The following is a 20,235-nucleotide window of genomic DNA, read 5'->3' as shown; positions in this document are numbered from 1 at the left end:
GGCTTAAAACACCTAAACCTCTCAACTGATCTTTTCATCATGAAGAAAGATGCCAGCCCTAGTAAGAACCCCTTGTTGCAGTTCAACAGGGCTGCATTACCAATGCCAAGCATTACCAAAGAAGTAAGCATACTTGCTAAAAATATTGAGACAATCTTGTTAAGCTTCTAGATCTAAGGACCAGTTTACAGAAAATATAGGGGTTAAATGGAGCCAGAGGAATGTAATCAGCAAAATCCAGAGTGGTTAATTCTATAGTTAATTCTATAGTTTAAATGACCTTATTCTTTTAAAGCGTAAAAGGCAAGGGGCGCCTGTGTGGCTCAGCTGGTTAAGCGTCTGACTCTTGGTTTCAGCTCAGGTCATGATCTCATGGGTCGTGAGACCAAGACTCCAGTCAGGCTCTGTTCTCAGCGTGAAGTCAGCTTAAGATTCTCTCTTCCTCTCCCTCTGTCCCTCTTGCTCATGCGCGCGCTCTCTCTCTCTCTCTCTTAAATAAATAAATATTTAAAATAATCTAATGTTTGTGCTTTGCTTTAAAACAATGTAGATAGACTGGGGGACCTGGAGAAGGTTACAGACTGCCCTAGGTTATTTGGTAAAACTAGGTGATGGGTAGGTACACTGGAGTTCGTTCATCCAATGGTTTCTATTTCTATATGCTTGAAATTTTCCACACTAAAAAATTAGTAAGTAAATGGATAAAAATACCTTGTATTAGCTGAAAATTCCCAAAGATGTTACCTCCAACCCAGACCCCTCTTCTGAAATTTACACTCCTATATTCAATTGCTGACCTGACAACTCTACCTCGGTGACTAATATATACCTTAAACTCAACATGTCCAAAACCAAGATCATCTTTCCCCCAAACATTCTCCACCTTAGTCTTCCTATTCCAGTTAATGGCAACTCCATCTTTCTGGTTGCATGGGCCAAAAATCTAAGAGTTCTCTTTGACTCTATTCTCACATTCAATCTGTCAGGAAATACTATGGTTAATTCCTTCAAAACATACCCAGAATCGGTCCACTTCTCATTCCTTCCACTATAGGAAGGATACCCAGTTAAATTTGAATTTCCCAAATATTGCATGGAACACACTTGTACTAAATAAATAAATGTGTGTGTGTGTGTGTGTGTGTGTGTGTATAGTTTACCTGAAATTCAACTTTAACTGGGTGTCCTATATTTTTCTTTGCTAAATGTGACAACACTACTCTACTGCCACCAGCTTGATTACTGGAATGGCCTCCAAACTGGTCTCCCTGATTTCACCTTTGTCCCAACTTTATAGACTCTTCTTTATGAAGCAGAGTTCAAACCTTAAGTCAGATCATATTATCCCTTTGCTTCTACCCTACTCAAATACAAGCCAGAGTTCTCAAGATTATCTTCAGTGTCTCCCATCTCCCCTTAGCCTTGCTTCTTCCTCATCTACACCCCATTCCACACCTCTTATGGGGCTCCTCACTATTGTTCTCCCTTGCTGGGCACACAACCAGTTTCAGGTCCCTTTCCCATACTGTTTCCTCTACTTGGTTCACTCTTCCCTCAGATAACAGTGTAATAGGCGAAACCACCTTCACCACCTCCAGGTGTTCCTTTAAATTATCTATTCAAAATTGTACACCTCAAGGGACGCCTGGGTGGCTCAGTTGGTTAAGCCGCTGCCTTCGGCTCAGGTCATGATCCCAGTGTCCTGGGATCGAGTCCCACATCGGGCTCCTTGCTCAGCAGGAGCCTGCTTCTCCGTCTGCCTCTGCCTGCCACTCTGTCTGCCTGTGCTCACTCTGACAAATAAATAAATAAAATCTTTAAAAAAAAAATTGTACACCTCAATATTTACGGTTTCTCCCTTGCTTTTTCTCCACAGCACACCATTATTCTAATAATTATATATCTTATTAATTTATCTTGTTTTGTCTACTGCAGCATGCACAACCAAGCCTACTATAATGTAAAGTCAAGCCCTTTGAGGATAGGAATTTTTGTATGTTCTGTTCCCTACTATACCCTCATAATCTAGGCACAAATAGAAAATACTTACTATTAAACGAGTTTTTTAAAAATGATAACTTAGGGGTGCCTGGAGAGCTCAGTCAGTTAAGCATCTGTCTTTGGCTCAGGTCACAATATCTGGGTCCTGGGATCCAGCCCTGCTTATGGCCCCCTGCTCGCAGGGAGTCTGCTTCTCCTTCTCCCTCTGCTACTCTCCTCTGCTTATTCTTTCTCTCTCTCAAATAAATAAATCTTTTTTTTTTAAAGATTTTATTTATTTATTTGAGAGAGAGGCAGTGAGAGAGAGCATGAGCGAGTAGAGGGTCAGAGGGAGAAACGGACTCCCCATGGAGCTGGGAGCCCGATGCGGGACTCGATCCCGGGACTCCGGGATCATGACCTGAGCCGAAGGCAGTCGTCCAACCAACTGAGCCACCCAGGCGTCCCGCAAATAAATAAATCTTTTAAAAAATGAGAACTAAATTAGGACAAGAGAGCAAAACTTTACAAGTACCACAAACTGAAAAATACATATGATTTGTTTTCAATTATTACATTTCATTCAAATCCCTAGATCACCACAGACTTATTATTTTAATAAAGGGGAAGAATTTAAGGAAATATAAACTCTTGTTTACTTGTTAATTTTTTTCCCATCCACACTTGTGAAAATTTCTCCTTCTAGAGTCTAGATTTAGAATCTAGATAATTTTATACACATCACTACAAGACCATTATTCAAGACCATTATTACTACATCTAGAAGATACATCCTCTATCTTCTTCAATTTCTGTTTATGCTGAGAGAGAATAATTTATGCAGTATATGGCTTAGGGTTTAGAATAACTACATTGGGGGTTCCAAACCTAACTTACTCTTAAGAGTTTTCATAAATGTGGTTGGAAAAATTCCATGGTTGCTCCCCTGACTATGTCTAAGGACCACATGGGGCTTGATGTGCTCAGCCTCAAGTTTATCTGTTCTCTGTGCACTTACCCATCACCTACTACCCATATAGACTTTTAAATTCCCAGAGGGCAGAAATCCCCTCTGCCTAAACCTGTCCTTATAGATGCTAGTAAGGAAGAGGTAGTCATGCTTAGGTAGGACACTAGTTAAACGAAAACTGAGATGCACATATTACAAACTTTCAAGGGCAGGGTTCTTCCTCCTCTCATCCCCCAGTCCAATTAGAAGAAGCATAAAAGCAGAGGAAAGGTTGGGAGGGTACATGGGTAGCTAAGGTTGAGGGTGAGAGCCTTGGTTTTGGCTTGGGGGGGTGATCTCATGGGTCCTGGCATAGAGTCCCTGGCCTCCGAGCTCAGTGGGGAATTTGGGGATTTTCTCCCTCTGCCCTCCCCCCAACATCACCAAAATAAATTTTTAAAAGGGGGGGCGCAGAGGAAAGGCTTAAGTGCATGCAAGGAATTCGACGGTCTCCACAGGGAGCCCTGGCAAGGTGGTAGGCCGGGGAGGAAAAAGCGGGCTTAAGAGAATACCCTACGGGTCTCAGAGAGCACCCCTCACCCCGTCTTCAACACAGAATCCTAAAGCCACAGTGTGAGCTCACTCTGGTTCCTCCACTAGGTCGCAGAAAAAAACCAGTTCTGTCCCTCAGACTCTGCGGCCCCGCGGGTCTTCAGGAGACCCGCTTCAACCTCACGCAGCCATCCTCTCATCTTCATCTCTTTTCAACCAGGAGACAAGTTCTGGACTCCTAGACTAAATCATTTCAGGGTCCTTTCCAGAGGCCGCCAAGAGATACTGCATAACAATAAAGGCAAACCCCAGTCGGTTTCCCTGGATTCCTGTTCACCCCGACTTTCGGAGCCAATTCTCTTCCTTGAGTCTCCTAATCCCGGACTCGGGATGAGAGGCTGTGGAACCCCGCGAATATGACAAACACAGCTCTCCAAGGACAAACACAGAAAGTAAGTCTCCCTGAACACCCAGAGCGGTATTTCGTCACAGGGAGAGAATGACAGGCTAGGAACTCCAGCACAAGGATCAGGTGGACAAGCCAGCGTCCCAAGAAACTCTTCGAGGCCCCCGGAAATCCCGAACCTATAGTAAAGCCCCATAAGGTTCCCCAACCACCCCCCACCTTCACCCCACCCTCCCCTCCCTGCTGTCTCTAACCAAACCCCTCCCGCCTCAACCTCTGTGGGCCGTCGCGCGCCGCAAGCGCCCCACCTGGGGCGTCTCTGATCTCGCCTCGAGGCCAGTCCCGCCGATGTTGCCTGAGCATGCGTGATCCCGCCCCCCAGGGCCTCATCTCACCAATGAGTGTTAGGCCCCACCTCTGGGCCCGCCCCCTCCGCTGCTCGAGATTAACGGTTCTAACAGTTTTAAAGGTTCTAACGGTTTTAACGGTCCTAACGGTTTTACCGGCAGGTTCCTTGGCCTGGCAGGTGGCCTACCTCTCACCGCATACCGCTGCACAGCCCACGTGTGCCTCACAAGATGTGCCTGCGCACCTCCACAGTCACACCCCTGCTGCCACCTGCACCCCAGCAGGCATCCCCTCACCACTGCAGACCGGCTCAGGAGTTACCTGACCCACCCTGCTGTATGTGGAGTGGACTGGGTGCCAGGGGCTAGGGCACCGTCTGGTGCCCAAGAGATCCTAACAAGACCTGGGTAGGGAAAGCCGCTGGGAGGAGAGGGGCCGTGGTCAAAAGGGGACACAGAACTGGCAGCCTGGTGGGAAGAAAAAAGCAAGAAATAGTGCAAGGAACCCGGCCTGCTAGATACTGAGACAATCTGAGGGCACGGTGGGCAGGGGCAGAGGGTATAGGGAGGAGGGGTCTGTGTAACTCTGTCTCTGATGGTTATAGATGGTTTTTAAAGCCATGAAACAGATAATGAAAGAATATGGATGGAAAACAGATTGTATTGAGCCCCAGGACACACAACTTTAGAGGCCTACATAAGGAAAAAGCAGCAAAAGACTCCAAGCAGGTGTGGTCAGGGACAGAAGAGGGACACCCAAGAGAGAGACGTGCTGTGGAAGCCTCCTGGACCATCCTTCAAAGAGGAGCTATGTTGTTACTAGTGGGAGAATGGAGGTGTGGAGGTCTCAGTTCTTGGATTCCCCATGAAAGACTTATATGAGGATCCCCACTCGAATAAAGGCTGCCAGAAAGAAAATAGAAAGCACAAAGCAATTTATTAAGTTTAAGATGGGAGAGTACAGGGCACCTGGGTGGCTCAGTGGGTTAAAGCCTCTGCCTTCAGCTCAGGTCATGATCCCAGGGTCCTGGGATAGAGCCCCGCATTGGGCCCTCTGCTCAGTGGGGAGCCTGCTTCCCCCTCCCTCTCTGCCTGCCTCTCTGCCTACTTGTGATCTCTCTCTCTGTCAAATAAATAAATGAAATCTTAAAAAAAAGAAAAGGATGGGAGAGTAGGCAGGCTCAGAGATGGGAGCTGTGCTGGGGTTAGGGGGGTCTTTTTATGTTTGCAAATTATGGGTTACAGCTAGGGAGATCTCTGACTGAGGTTGTTTCCAAACAATCTAAGGGACTCCTCCAACTGGTTAGGAGAGGGAGTTTTGAGCCTTATAGGTTCTATTTTTTTGTTTAAGATTTTACTTATTTATTTGATAGAGACAAAGCAAGAAAGGGAATACAAGTGGAGGGAATGAGAGAGGGAGAAGCAGGCTCCCACCAAGCAGGGAGCCCGATGCCAGGCTCAATGCCAGGGCCCTGGAATCATGACCTGACCCAAAGGCAGACGCTTAATGACTGAGCCACCCAGGCGCCCCTGAGCCCTACAGGTTCTTGCTGGAACTGTCATGACCATCTTGCCTCACTGAGGGTCAAAAATCACAATGTAAATATAATGAACGTTGGGGGTCACCCTGGAGCAGAGGTTGAAAAGGAGAGCACATGTTCTACATCTGTGGCTCGTGGTCTCTTCATTCCCTGGGTTTTGGAAGCAGTAAGACCAGGATGCTAAAAGCCATGAAGTTAGGATGTTGTGCCCTCAGGCTTCTAATGGGTCCCCTGTTTATCACAGCTTTTGCCTCCAGGTCCTGTCTAACTGCCTGCTTCATCAATGTCAAATGCTGCTGATAGGTCAAGGAAAATGAAGTGTGAGAATTAATTATTGGGTGAACTTGATGAGTGGTTTAGTGGGGACAAAAACCTGATTAGTGTTTGGATTCAAGACATCTGATAAAGAAACAAAATATATAAAGAACCCGATAAAGCTCAACAATAAGAATATCACCTGATTTTATTTTTTATTTTTTAAGAATATCACTAATTTTAAAATGGGCCAGGAGCGCCTGGGTGTTTCAGTGGGCTAAGTGACCTACTCTTGATTTTGGCTCGGGTCATGTTCTCAGGATTGTAACAAGCCCCGTGTCAAGTTCTGCAATAGGCATGGAGCCTGTTTAAGATTCTCTCTCCCTCTGCCTCTCTCCCCACATCTAAATAAATAAATAAGTAGGCCAATGCAGGGTTTAATACATTGCACCAAAAAAGATCTACAGACAGAAAATAAGCAAGCATATGAAAAGATGCTCAACATTATATGTTATCAGGGAAATGAAAATTAAAACAACAATGAGCTATCACTACATACCTATCCAAATGGCCAAAATCCAGAACACCGATAACACATATGCAGGTGAGGAATGGGAATGCTAAATGGTATAGCCACCTTGGAAGATGGTTTGGCAGTTTCTTATGAAACTGAACATACTCTTCCAGCAGTCATGCTCTTTGGTATTTACCCAAAGGACTTGAAAACTTATGTCTGCACAAAAACCTGCATGTGGGTATTTATAGCGGCTTTATTTCATAATTGTAAATCTTAAAAGAAGCCAAGAAGTCATTTTCAGTAAGTGAATAAATAAATAAACTGTTGTAATCCAGACAATGGAACATGAAGCCCTAAAAGAAATGAGCTATCAAGCTAGCAAAAGACACAGAGGAAACTTCAATATATTTTACTAAGTGAAAGGAGCCAATCTGAAAAGGCTATATACTGTAGGATTCCAATAGGACCTTGTGGAAAAGGTAAAATTATGGAAATAGTAAAAAAGATCAGTGTTTGCCATGGATTGGGGGGGGAAGGAGGAATGTATAGCTGGAGCACAGAGGATTTTTAAGGCAGTGAAACTATTCTGTATGATAGCTTAATGGTGCATACATGTAATTGCAGTATACATTTGTCTAAACTCATAGAATATACAATTGCAAGAGTGAACTCTAAGGTAAACTATCAACTTTGGGGGATAAAGATGTGTCACTTTAGGTTCAGCAATTATAACAAATGTGCTATTCTGGTGGGGGAGATTGGTAGGAGAGGTTATACACACGTGGGGCAGAAGGTATACGAGAAATCTCTGCACCTGCTACTCAAGTTTGTTGTGAACCTAAAATTGCTCTTAAAATTCTATTTAAAAAAATATATATATATGTAGAGCTTTGTGTATCCATACAATGGAAAACTACTAGGCCATAAAAAGGAATGAGTGAGGGTGCCTGGGTGGCTCAGTGGGTTAAGCCTCTGCCTTCCGCTCAGGTCATGATCTCAGGGTTCTGGGATCGAGTCCCGCATTGGGCTCTCTGCTCAGCAGGGAGCCTGCTTCCCCCCTCTCTCTCTGCCTGCCTCTCTGCCTACTTGTGATCTTTCTCTGTGTGTCAAATAAAGAAATGAAATCTTTAAAAAAAAAAAAAGGAATGAGTGATTGATAGGTACCATGACATGGATAAAACACAAGATAATTATGCTACATGAAAGAAGTCAGACACAAAGAATACATATCAAATGATTCCATTTATATAAAATTCTAGAAAATGCAAAGTAATCTATGGCAACAGTCAACCAGCAGTTGCTTGAGACCAGTGAGTGCCATAGAGAAGGATTACCAACGGGCAGAAGGAAACCTGGGGGTGAAGGGTACGTTTACTACCTTGATTGTGGCTATGTTTCATGCATGTATACATAGATCAAAATGTGTCAGATTGTACACTTAATATGTGTGGTTTATTGTGTTAGTTATACTTAAATAAAGCTTTGAAAAATAAAAACATTACAGATAGAATTGAAGCTCCACTCTACCTTCTCTGATACCATTCCCCAGGGGACTTCTATCCTGAATTTAATGCTGATCATTTCTATGTATGTTTTATCCTTTAGGTCAAATGTTTGCATCTGCAAATAATATATAGCATTGTTTTGCATGATTGTATCATTTTGTAAGTGGTATACTTGGTGCATTTTTCTACAATTTGACTTTTTTTTTTTAAAGATTTTATTTATGTATTAGAGAAAGAGAGAGGGCATGAGAGGGGAAAAGGTCAGAGGGAGAAGCAGACTCCCTGTGGAGCTGGGAGCTTGATGTGGGACTTGATCCCGGAACTCCAAGATCATGACCTGAGCCGAAGGCAGTGTCTTAACCAACTGAACCACCCAGGCATCCCTCTACGATTTGACTTTTTGACTCACCTTTTTAAAGATATATATATTTGTATATAAAGTATCTTTCCTATTGCCCTATTGGTAAAACACTCAGCTGCTTACAGTTTTTCCCTTCTGAAAATGCTGCATTGAAAATTTTTGTACCTGTGAATACATGTGAGAGTTGGGTCATCAGAGTAACTACAGTAAGGGTGGGTTTTCTGGCTGGTAGGGTTAGATTAGTGACCCCAGCAGGGTGAATGTTTTCTGCTGTTAAACTTTTTATTGGCATATTTTTAGAGGATGATTGCCAGCTCTTTTTGGTTAGTGATCAGGGTTCCTGATCCTGTGTTACAAATGGAAGAGAAAGACAGTAATCTGCTCAAGGGCAGCTTCGAAGGTAAGCACAATATTTTCATGCTCCTTTTTTTGCTCCTCTGTTATGCTTTCCTTCTATACTGGGGCCCTGGTAACAGCCACCTGCCCAGTGTTCTCAGGTGCTACAGACTCCTAAAAGAAAATCTGACAGAACCTAATTCTGAAACAGCAATTTTATCCTAAGAAGCATCAACCCTTTTAACATTTCTTCTGACTCTGGAATGCTTTCTAAATTTATGTTCTTGGCAATATGGTTACACAATTTTACAATGCAGGATTCACTGTTAAAATGTTCTTTGAAGGGGCACCTGGGTGGCTCAGTGGGTTAAAGCCTCTGCCTTCGGCTCAGGTCATGATCTCAGGGTCCTGGGATTGAGTCCCGTGTCTGGGCTCTCTGCTCAGCAGGGAGCCCACTTCCCCCTCTCTCCCTCTGCCTGCCTCTCCGCCTACTTGTGATCTCTGTCTAAATAATCTTTTTTAAAAAATGTTCTTTGATATTTCACTGACTGAGTTCATCACACTCTACTGTAGAGTATATGTTTCTATATGTAAGAGCTCTATCCAGGCTGTTAATGCTGAGGGGCAAATTTCTCTCAGAAAGAAGTAAAAATGAGCAGGAAGCACAAAGGGGTAGCAGACTGGGCAATGCCTCAACGATCTCAGCAGCATTGTGCAGTCATAACCTCCTTTTGTCACTAAGCAACAAGAAGTTGAGATTCTCTTTGCTCAGACATAGCCTCAAAAAGACAAAAGGAAAGTTTGCTTTTTCTACTTGCTTCCTGGAAAGATGCAAAGTGCTTTAGTAGGCTCGTGGGTAAGAGTGCACTTTACAATTAATCTTTGCTCCTGGCCCTGGGGTAGTACCTGAAATTTGAATGAGTCATGGGAGTAAATTTAGCAAGAAGGATTTCATCCAGCGTCCAGGCTGATGTAGGACTCTGAACTTCCCACTCCCCCTCTGCCTTTCTAAGGTTACCCCTGGAACCTACCTAGTCTTTCTGGTGCCATGTCCTCTCCTCTATGTCCTGGTCTCATGCTAACCAGCTGAACCTCCTAGTCGTCTAGCCACCCTATTTATTCCAAGTTCTTTGCTTGGTCTTCCCAAACTTCTGGAGTTTGACTGCCCTCTATGCTGGGAACATCTTGAGGGCAAAGACTGTTTTCCACCTGTATATCCCATGCCCAGTCCCATGCCTGGAATGCAGTAAAGGCAGCCCAATAATATTGAACTAAACTAAATAGAGAGCAAAAAATTAATAATAAAATAAAAAATAAACTGAATAGAGGGCAAGTTCAACAGTTAATAAAAAGACAAGTTGGGCAACCCAAACCCCCAGTGGGATGAAAAGATAAAGGGCTTTTCAGTCATGTATAGAAGGCTCCTGTGATGGCCAGAGGCCAAACTTGGGTCACATTCTTTCTGCTCAGAACTATGATCATGGAGGACCAGACATACCCATCCTTTGCAGGGAGCTCTTAGAACAAACAGTTGGGCTCTAGGAGCTCCCTGGGTAGATATCATTGCTGTCCACAGGGCATCCACCTAATGATACCAATACAGTGTAGCTCTTTCTTAGACCTCTCATAAATGCTCATTTCTGTCTTTTGTCAGTCCCTGTCTCTAAAATCCTCTCCAGAAGGTATCCCTGTTGGTAAAGTACGTCTTTTGAAAAGCATATCCCTTGCTTAGGTGCTCCAGCTTCAGAGGGTGCCCTGCTTACCCCAGAATAGCAGGATATGTGGCAAATAAGTGCTCACGGTTTTGTCAATAGATGCCCAGGATGGAACCATTCAGTCCCCAGGGAAGGATCCTATCACCAGTCAGTGGCCCTGTTCTCAAAACTCTGCTCGGTGCTCTGAACCATCCCAACCCAAACTCTCTGGTCTCCCTCCCCTCCTGAAAAGTCTCCCTTTGCTCTTAGAAGAGAAACAATATATTTTTTTAAAGATTTTATTTATTTGACAGAGAGTACAAGCAGAGGAAGTGGAAGGCAGAGGGAGAGGGTGAAGCAGACTCCCCATTGAGGGAGGAGCCTGATGTGGGGCTCAATCCCAGGCCCCTGGGATCGTGACCTGAGTCTAAGGGGGACGCTTAACCAACTAAGACACCTAGGTTCCCTGAGAATGCATATTCTTAAACTAGTGTGAGGCCTGCCCTTCCTTGACCTTACCTGACTAGTTTGCTCAAAATCCCTTAGGCACAAGGATTTTTGTTCTTTTTTGTTCTTCCAACACATTTCTCTCTTTCTGGCATTGGAACCTTTGCTCTTTCTGTTCCCATCACATAGAATGTTCTTCTGCTGTTCCTCGCACACCTGACTCCTCCTCATGTTCAGGTCCCACCCTCATTATCATGAAGGGCTATCTGTGTTCCCTGTTACTCTTTTTTTTTTTTTAAGATTTTATTTATTTACCTGACAGACAGAGATCACAAGTAGGCAGAGAGGCAGGTAGAGAAAGAGGAGGAAGCAGGCTCCCAGTGGAGCAGAGAGCCCGATGCAGGGCTCGATCCCAGAACTCCGGGATCATGACCCGAGCCGAAGGCAGAGGCCCCAACCCACTGAGCCACCCAGGTGCCCCTGCCTGTTACTCTTGATCTAGTCATCAGGTTATTTCTTCTCTGACCTTATTTGCTGTGTCCCACTCCTTCACCAGAAGGAAGTCTCACAAGGACCAGGATATTTCTGTCCTTTCACCATTTTCTCCCTAGCTTATATTGGGATTTTATGAAAGAGGGGAGGGATGGAAAAAAGGAAAAAAGGGAAAGGGCACATACATACATAACCCTCCTAGGTGGGCCAGCACAGCTGAGACAACTGTTTTGTTTGTTTGTTTTTTAAGATTTTATTTGTCAGAGGGAGATCACAAGCAGGGGGAGGGGCAGGCAGAGGGAGAAGCAATCTCCCTGCTGAGTAAGAAGCCTGAAGCAGCATGCGATCCCAGGACCCTGGGATCATGACCTGAGTCGAAGGCAGTTGCTAAACCAACTGAGCCACCCAGGCGTCCGGAGACCAATTGTTCTAATGATAGGTGACAGATGTGCGTCTCTCCTCAGATTCTTTTTATTCTGACAGTAGCTCCCAGGAGAGGGCTCTGGCCTGGGGACCCTGAGGTCTGAGACTCAGGGTAAGCGTTTGGGAGGGATTCACCCTCATGCCTGCCTTATTATAGCACAACACTGGCTTCTATGGGCACTACAGAGGCCAATTCAAGAGTGAAAGCGCTCAAGAATACCGCCTTGCAGCCAAGCCCCAACCTCCAGCAGTGTTCCTGCAACGATGTCAGGTACAAGGTAGCCCTGGGGGCAGCTGGGGTGGCTGGCCAGTTTCTATTTCTCTTGGAACCCAAAAGCATCATCTCCAGACCTATCACTGCTGGACTGACACCTGAGACCAGCTTATCCCCCAGAAAATGCATGAGCCCTGGCCACTCGTCTCTGAAATAGCATATTTCCAGCTCTCCACCTATAGAAAGGGTGGAGAAGAGCTAGCACCAAGCTGGAAGTCTTGCTCATTGCTTCTTCTAGGTGGATGGAAGGTCAGGACCCAGTTTGGGTAGGTGGCCATGGGGAAAGACCCCCCAGAACCCAGGAAGTAAGCCTTGATTTTTGCCAACAACTGCTCTCAAGCCCAGATTCCTTGATGTCATGAAAGCTCATGGCCTAATCCACAGTCAGCCTTGTAGTCCAGGGGCCCAGGAGGCCTCCTCTGGTGAGGGAAGCAGCCTATAAAGTGGCTGGGTACCCACCCACATGTGTAGCCAAGGAGGACTGGAAAGGAGTAATGAGAGAAATAGCTGGAAAAGGCTTCCAGAGAACAGGAGAGAGAGATATATATAGGGCCCAGACCCTCCACTGCTTCTAGGTCTGGAAACAAGGAGGGGGCACTGATCATCAGTTGGGGTCCCAACAATAAAAATCTCACTCAAAACAGGAGAACTCAGCAGAGTGTACATGCAAAGGAGTTGGATGTGAGGGCCTCAGGTAAACGTGGTATCATAGGCTGGTAACAACCAAGTGGTCAGTACCATTGGGCCCAAAGGGACAGGGGAAAGTATGGCTCCTAGAACCCAGAAGGAGTGGGTGGTTTGGAGACAACTACCCTGAGAGGAGTGGTGATCATGGGGGGAGAAAGATAGACAGGTGGGGGCTAGTCTCAGATGGAGTTAAGAGAACTCTCCTTCCTTCCCTCCATCTCTTCCCAGGGCTTTTCAGTGGCCAGAGGGAAGGCAGGCTGGTGAGAAATGCACTCAGATCAGCCCCCTGGGCAACAGGAGAGTGGAGAACATGGAAAGGAACCTGGAAGAGTGTCTGGAACATTCTCTGCCCACTGCAGCTTCTTGCTCCCAAGCCTCTAGCCAGATCCTGCTTGATCTGCCATCTGAATTCTCCATGACTTGCTTTTCCAGGCCAAGAACAGAGTCTTAGAGGCCGCCATGCTATGGAGCCTGAATTTCCTTAGCATTCTCAGTTGGAAGGAGGGGCTGGCATTGCCTACTGAGAGAGCTGGGTCCAAAGGCAGCTCCAGACCACTTATCTGGGATCACTTCTCCCTCGAGAATAATGGGACCTGGGTAGTTCAGGGACAGAGGCAAACCGGGGACTTTGTTCTGGGTGTTTGTAGTAGCCCAGTGCCAGCTGTCATCCTAAAGACTGGAACATTCAATCTGTCCCCCAGAAACAGAAGTAGGGAACATGTTTTGGGACATGTTTTAATTGAAGACTTGCTACACAAAGCATTTACTAGCATTACCAGCATCCCCAAACAGCATGATCTCTGAGTGTTGGGCTCAGATTGTATAAATGCAAAGTTTGGTGGCTCTTTCTATGTCTAAAGCTCTTTTAATTAGTGGAACTGTTTGGAGAAGGTGCACATTTTATTTTTCTATTTTCTATTAGCTAAGAGATACCAGGTTTCAACCAGCTGCTTGCAGCTTCTTGAAAAACTTTTCAAGATGTGACACCACTTTTCTTTAGTTTGGGGCAGGTAGAAATTGTGTCATTCAGATGCAAGAAAATTCTCTTCTTTTTATTTCTCTCTTCCAGACTGGATTAACTTATTTCTAGTACTTACCTGCCTGACTCTTGGGACATGTAATCCTGGTCCTGTTTGTTTCTTCTTTTTTTAAGAGGTTACTTTTATTTTTAATGGTCCTGTTTGTTCTTAAGGTCAGACAAGAGTCCTAAGGACTCATGGTTTGGAGTAGGTCCTTCGCTGGTAGTGTCATGATTGTTGTATCCCTGTCCCACCACTGACATGCCTCAGTCTGTCACAGGGGCTCCTTACTCAGCATCCTATTGACTGCAGAATGCCCAGCCTCCACAAGGGTCCTTAGCTCTCCCACATGCAACTACTGCCCCATCCCAGGAAATCTACCTTTCCTCCACGGTCTCTTCAGCTGGAACCCAAGCCCAAGCCCATCTGCTCAGAGACCATGGGTTTTACCACCTCAATTGAAAAGGATCCCTAGAAACAAAGATGCAGGTGAAATTCTTTCCAGGGAAAAGAATACTCAGAACTGCCTACATGGAAGGAAATGACTTCACTTCTTACCAGGCTTTCACTATTGTGAGAACAAAATTTGAGCCAATGGAATTCAATAGATTATGCTACCACCATTAGAACAGTGAGTTTCACTCTTCCAGGGATGGTGTCTAGAGGCATTCAGAATGATCCAGAATCTGACATACCATCGTAGGCTGTCCCATAATACAGCCTTTAACAAAAAAAGCTGTTCTGAACCCTAGGTAATAGAATTGTGCACCGTTATACCAACAAGGTTGGGAAAGCACCACAATCCACATGGGGCATGTGACCAGGCTGACTTCAAGAAGTTTGTGTTGTAAAACCTAAAGTTCATATGAGGTTGTCTGAAACAAACAAATAACATGTCAGCAGGGCCTCTAGTGGTTCCCTATATGCTAAGTGTGTCTATGACCAGATCAAGTGTGCTTTCCTTACCAAGGAGCAGAATAACACTGTGAAAGTGTTGAAGGCACAAGCATAAAGTCAGAAAGCTAAATTTTTCTTAATGAAGCTTTTTGGATTAATAAAAAAAATCAAAAGGCAAAAATACATGCATAGTGAGTTTTCAGAGTCAGAGCTGCCTCCAACAACAGAGGCATCCACATTCTAGGGCTGTGTACAATTTTTTAGCCAAGGATAGAGATGGAGAAGAAATTTGGGGGTCAATTAGAACTTGCTGCATACTCCCAAGGTTTTTTTAATTGAAATTTTTACTGAAATAACTATAAATTTGTAACCGGTTGTGAGAAATAATAGAGACCCTTTCTATACTTCTCCCAGTTTCCCCCAATGAAAACATTTTGCAAAACTATAGTATAATACTGCAACCAGGACACTGACATTAATGCAACCCACCTATCTCAGGTTTCCATTTTACTTACACTCACTTGTATATATTAAAACCTATAAAATTTTATCACTTATTTATGTTTGTGTACCCACCACCACAGTTAAGATACTGGCCAGCATCGCAAGTATCCCTGGTACTGCCCTTTTATGACCAAAACCCACCAGCAGCCTCCTGCTCCTCTACCCTTTCTCTGTCCCTAATCCCTGACAACTACCAGCCTCTTCTCCCTTTCTAAAATTTTGTCATTTCAATAATATTATACAAATGGAACGATATGACATGCAATATTTGGAGATTGGTTTTTCTTGCTCAACATAATTTCCTAGAGATTCATCCAGGTGATTTATGGTTCATTCCTCTTCATTACTGAGTAGTATTCTATAGCATGCATATGCCAGTTTGTGTAACCATTCACCTATTAAAAATATCGAGGCTGGTTCCAGTTTTTGGCTCTTACAAAAAAAGCTGCTATAGGTTTTTGGGTGAACATAAGTTTTCCTCTCTTTAGATCAAATGCCTAAGAGTACAATAGCCGGATTATATGATGGCCGTATGTTGAGTTTTTTTAAAACTGCCAAACTGTTTTTTTCTTTTTTTTTAAAGATTTTATTTATTTATTTGACAGATAGAGATCACAAGTAGGCAGAGAGGCAGGCAGAGAGAGAGAGGAGGAAGCAGGCTCCCCGCTGAGCAGAGAGCCCGATGCGGGACTCGATCCCAGGACCCTGGGATCATGACCTGAGCCGAAGGCAGAGGCTTTAACCCACTGAGCCACCCAGGCACCCCTGCCAAACTGTTTTTTAGAGTGACTGTACCATTTTGTGTTCCCATCAGCAATGTATGAGTGATCCAGTTTCTCTGCATTCTTAACATTTGGTACTGTCTCTATTTCAGCCATTCTGATAAATATGTCATATCTCATTATGATCTCAATTTGCATTTCATTAGTGTTTAATGATGGCGAACATTTTTTCATGTGTTATTTGCCATCTGTATATCCTCTTCAGTGAAATGGCTTCATCTTGTTTGTCCATTTTCTTTTTTTTATTTAAATTCAATCAATTAACGTAAAATGTATTGTTTGTTTCAGGGGTACAGGTCTGTGATTCATCAGTCTTTTATAATACCCATTGCTCATTACAACACATACCCTCCCCAATGTCCATCACCCCCTTACCCCATTCTCCCACCTCCTTACCCTCCAGCAACCCCCGTTTATTTCCTAAGATTAGGAGTCTCTTATGATTTTTCTCCCTCCCTGGTTTTGCTTTGTTTCATTTTTTTTTCTCTTCCCCTATGATCCTCTCCCTTGTTTCCTGACTTCCACCTATCATTGAGATCATATGATAATTGTCTTTCTATAATTGATTTATTCGTTAGCATAATATCTAGTTCCATTCATATCGTTGCAAATGGCAAGATTTCATTTTTGATGGCTGCATAACATTCCATGCACTTCTTTATCCATCCGTCAATAGGCATCTGACGTTTACCCATTTCCTAATAGGATTGTTATTTTACTGTTCAGTTGTGAGAATTCTTTATATATTATTCCTTTATTGGCTATTTGGTTTGCAAATATTTTCTCCCAGTCTGTGGCTTGTCTTTTCATCTTTTTTATACAAATTTTCACAGAGCAAAACTTTAAAAATTTTTTGATGAGGTCCAATTTATCAATTTTCTTTTATTGCTCTTGCTTTTGGTATCAAGTCAAAGAACTCTTTGCCTAGTTCTAAATACTAAAAGTTTTTTCCTGTTTTTTTTTTCTAAAAGCGTCCTGGGTTTTTAATCCCTGTTGTGTCAGCTTGCTTTATGAGGAATGAAAGGTAAGGCTGGCTGGCTTCCCACCTTCATGGAGCTTTCATTCTACTTGGAAACCAACACCAGCTGCCTAGGGCAGGAGGTCCTGCTAGGGGAGCTTGTTAAAGATACATACCACAGAAGATTCTGATTCAGGGATCTGGGATGGAGCTAAGCCCAGTCTTTTATCTAGCAACCTGCTGTTAGCCATTGCTCATACCCCAACCCAGCCAAGACTGAACTCATCATCAGTCACTTCATTCAGGTCTGCAGCAGGAGAAGCTGAATGGCTGGGGACAAGGAACTCTAGGGCCAGAGACCAGGCACAAAGTCAAGGTGGATGGTCTTAGGAAAGATTCCTACTGAAGTCTGGAGGCCCGGGGGGTGGCCTTTCTCTGCCTGGGGATAGGTTATGGTTCTATGGCTCCAGCTGAGCCAAAGCAAATGCCCTGAGGACTTTCTAAACTCTGTCCTTTAATTAAACAGCAAACATGTATTTGCCCAGGCACTGGGCTCAGTGTTGGAGTTATAGATGTGACCAAGACAGACAATAATTTTTGCCTACAAGGAGCTTACGTTCTTGTCAGGAACATTAGGCAACATCATACTATGTAGTCACCTAGTATGCCAGAAGGTGGAAAATGCAGAGTTGGGGTGATGGCACTTGATAGTGTTCGAAGAAATCCTCCCAAGTGGGAAGTGAGAGGGAGTCCTACGGCCAGCTACAAGAAGAGTTCCAGACAGAAGGCCCAGGTGTTGCAAAGGCCCAAAGTGGATATAGCTGGTATGTTTCAGAAGCATTAAGGATGCCAGTGTGGTTGCTGGTAATGGAGAGATCAATATTGTGTGGGTCTCATGGACCACTACGATGACTTTGGCTTTTACAAACATGAGGAACTGTTGTAGATTTTCAGCAAACAAGGGAGATGATCTGATCTACATATCAGAAGAGTTATTCTACCTGCTAAGAGAACAATAAACTGGAAGGGAAGGCTTGGAAGTAGGGACACGAGGTAGGAAGCTCTTGCAATAATTCAAGCAAGAGAAGAATGTGCTTCTTGGATCAGGGAAAGCAGTGGGCATGCTAAGGAGTGGTCCAATCCTGGGCATATGTTGAAGGAATAATCAACAGGATTTCCTGATACTTTGGATATAGGATGTGAAAGAAGAGAATCAAGGGGACTCCAAGGTTTTTGGCAGGATCTAGCTACCATGACCTGACCTGGGGAAGGCTCTGGAGGGCTGGGGTTGGGGTATGATCCAGAGCTCACTCATGTGTTGGAGATGCCTGTAAGACATTTACAAGAAGATATGGAATAGCTTCTTGGCTATTGAGTCTAGAGATCAGAAGAGAGCTCAAGCTAGATAGAGAAATGGCCATTTCCAGGTGGTACTTAGGGCCAAGAGCTTGGGTTGTTGATGAAGGATTAAATGTGGACAGAGGGGAGGAAAGAATTGAAGCCTGGTCCTGGACAATCTAAGAGTTAAAGGACGTGACATGAAACTTAAACCACTGCCCTTCTGGTGGCAGGATGTCTTCGAAGATGTCTCAGCCCCTTCTTCAATCAGCAGCCCTAGAGACTTCTGATTTGGAAGCAAATACCAGCAGGAGATGTCCTAGGAGTGAGGCAGACAGCTTTAATTTCTAGCTGCTCTTTCAGGATTTTGGCAATTTTAGCAGTTTAGGGGTAGTGGCTCCTGGCAGCTTCCCTCCATTCTGACGTAACATCTGAAGGGTAGGTGAGAATCATTTTCCCCCCACTCACCTTCTTTCTCACTGTCTTTAAAGGAGCCAGCACAGCAACACTTGTTCTCCAAGCATGACAACCGTACTTCTTTCGACAAAGTGAGTGCTGGAGAAAGGAAGGAGAGCGGGCAGGGCCCCAGCCTAGACTGAAGTTGAGGTAGGGTGGTGGGGATAAGACACTGAGGGGAGGGAGGGCTCCTGAAAACCTCTCTTGTCTGGGAAACAACCCATTTCCCAAACAAAGGTACCTCTGCTTTGGTTTCATCTACTAGCTTGCCTGGCAATGTGCAAATATCCTAGAGGCCACTGGCTTTCTGGAGGTTTCACCCTGGAATGGAAGGCATGACTGGGGAGGCATGCCAAAGAGGCTGGGGTACAGGCCAGGGGAGCCAGGCATCACCAAGTAGGCTTGGGTTGAGGAGGGGCCAAGGGGTGCTTGGTGGCAGGACTGTGGGCCAAGGGCCCATACCGTTGAGGAGGGCCCCTACTGCCTGCTGCAGGGAATCGGAAGGCGGAAAGACCTGGAGCGTCTGTGGCAGCGGCACACCTTCCTGCGCTGGGCACCCCAGGAGCTGGAGTTGAGCCAGCAGCGGCCCCCTGAATCCTCCTACCAGGCCAATTTCCGGTCAGGCCCAGGACTCAGTGACCTCCCCCAGCGCCTTATCCACTTTGTGCAGATCGAGCCTCCCCGAACCAGCACCACCTACCAGCAGAACTTCTGCCAGCCATCCCGGGGTGGCCACTGTGGCAGCAGCAATACGGGACCGGTCACCAACACACTGCCTGACCTCCCAGGGATCCCAAGACCCAAGCTGCTTCAGCATTACCTTCATGCTGGGGTCTCGGAGTGTCTAAACTGGTCCAGATTATTAAACAAGGACAGCTGACACAGCGGCCTTTCTGTGCTTGCAGTCCAAAGGCTCTTAGAAGCTGGACAGCAGTGAGGCCCATGGCACCTGTGTGCTGGGCAGGGGAGGTGCTGCCCTGGGAACCCTGCCACTGAGTGAAAACCCTGCAGGAGCCTTAAGGGCCCAGGAGGATGGCCACGGTCATAGCAGATCAGTTCTGGGACCCCAAATCCATTCTTTCAGTAAACCCAGCTGTGCGCCCCTTGCACTCATGCAGCTATAGGGAAAGCAGTCAGTGGGCCCTTCTAGTGAGCAGCAAAGACTGGAGGAGGAGGCAAATGCTGGCAGCTCTGATTTCTCTGGGAGGCTACCATGCCTCTAGGGGTCTGGTGGGAAGACACATAGTTCTGCCTAAGCTGGGACAGGAGGAGCCTGCCCTGGCCACAGCCCCCACTGGAACACCCCCTCCCTACGGAGGTGAGAAGAGACTTTGAGGAGATCCTGTGTGACGTGAATCTGGAGGTCATCCCGACTCTGGGGTGCTTTGCTGTAGTTTTCTGAGCTCTTCTCTGGCTATCCCGTGAGTGCCCTTTAACACCCAGAACAGTGGGGGCAGCAGTCATCCTACGTCACCAAAAAGGAAACTAAGGCTTAGGTGGGGCTAAGATACCAGA

General features: G+C 45.2%; 2 protein-coding genes and 1 pseudogene across 2 annotated transcripts in view; 2 read left to right on the top strand and 1 right to left on the bottom strand.

Moving 5' to 3' along the window:
* Window positions 1-870, bottom strand: part of IHO1 (interactor of HORMAD1 1) — a 35,889-nt gene extending 35,019 nt beyond the window's left edge. Inside the window, exon 1 of the mRNA XM_032868037.1 lies at window positions 830-870. The gene's annotated coding sequence lies outside the window, so the exon portion shown is untranslated. The remainder of the gene's footprint in view (window positions 1-829) is intronic.
* An 8,647-nt stretch (window positions 871-9,517) lies between these two features.
* Window positions 9,518-19,619, top strand: CUNH3orf84 (chromosome unknown C3orf84 homolog). Its single transcript, XM_032868038.1, has 4 exons — window positions 9,518-9,605; window positions 11,963-12,076; window positions 18,756-18,812; window positions 19,193-19,619. The coding sequence occupies exons 1-4, from the start codon at window positions 9,579-9,581 to the stop codon at window positions 19,598-19,600; spliced, it is 606 nt and encodes a 201-aa protein (XP_032723929.1). The 5' UTR covers window positions 9,518-9,578; the 3' UTR covers window positions 19,601-19,619.
* On the top strand, window positions 14,460-14,926 carry LOC116874017 (annotated as a pseudogene).
* Window positions 19,620-20,235: the final 616 nt, after the last annotated feature.

This window comes from Lontra canadensis, unplaced genomic scaffold, assembly GCF_010015895.1.
Source record: "Lontra canadensis isolate GAN:19392208 unplaced genomic scaffold, GSC_riverotter_1.0 scaffold35, whole genome shotgun sequence".
Taxonomy (NCBI): Eukaryota; Metazoa; Chordata; class Mammalia; order Carnivora; family Mustelidae; genus Lontra; species Lontra canadensis.
Note: the sequence above shows the minus strand (reverse complement) of the source record. Positions and strands in the feature narration are given on the sequence as shown.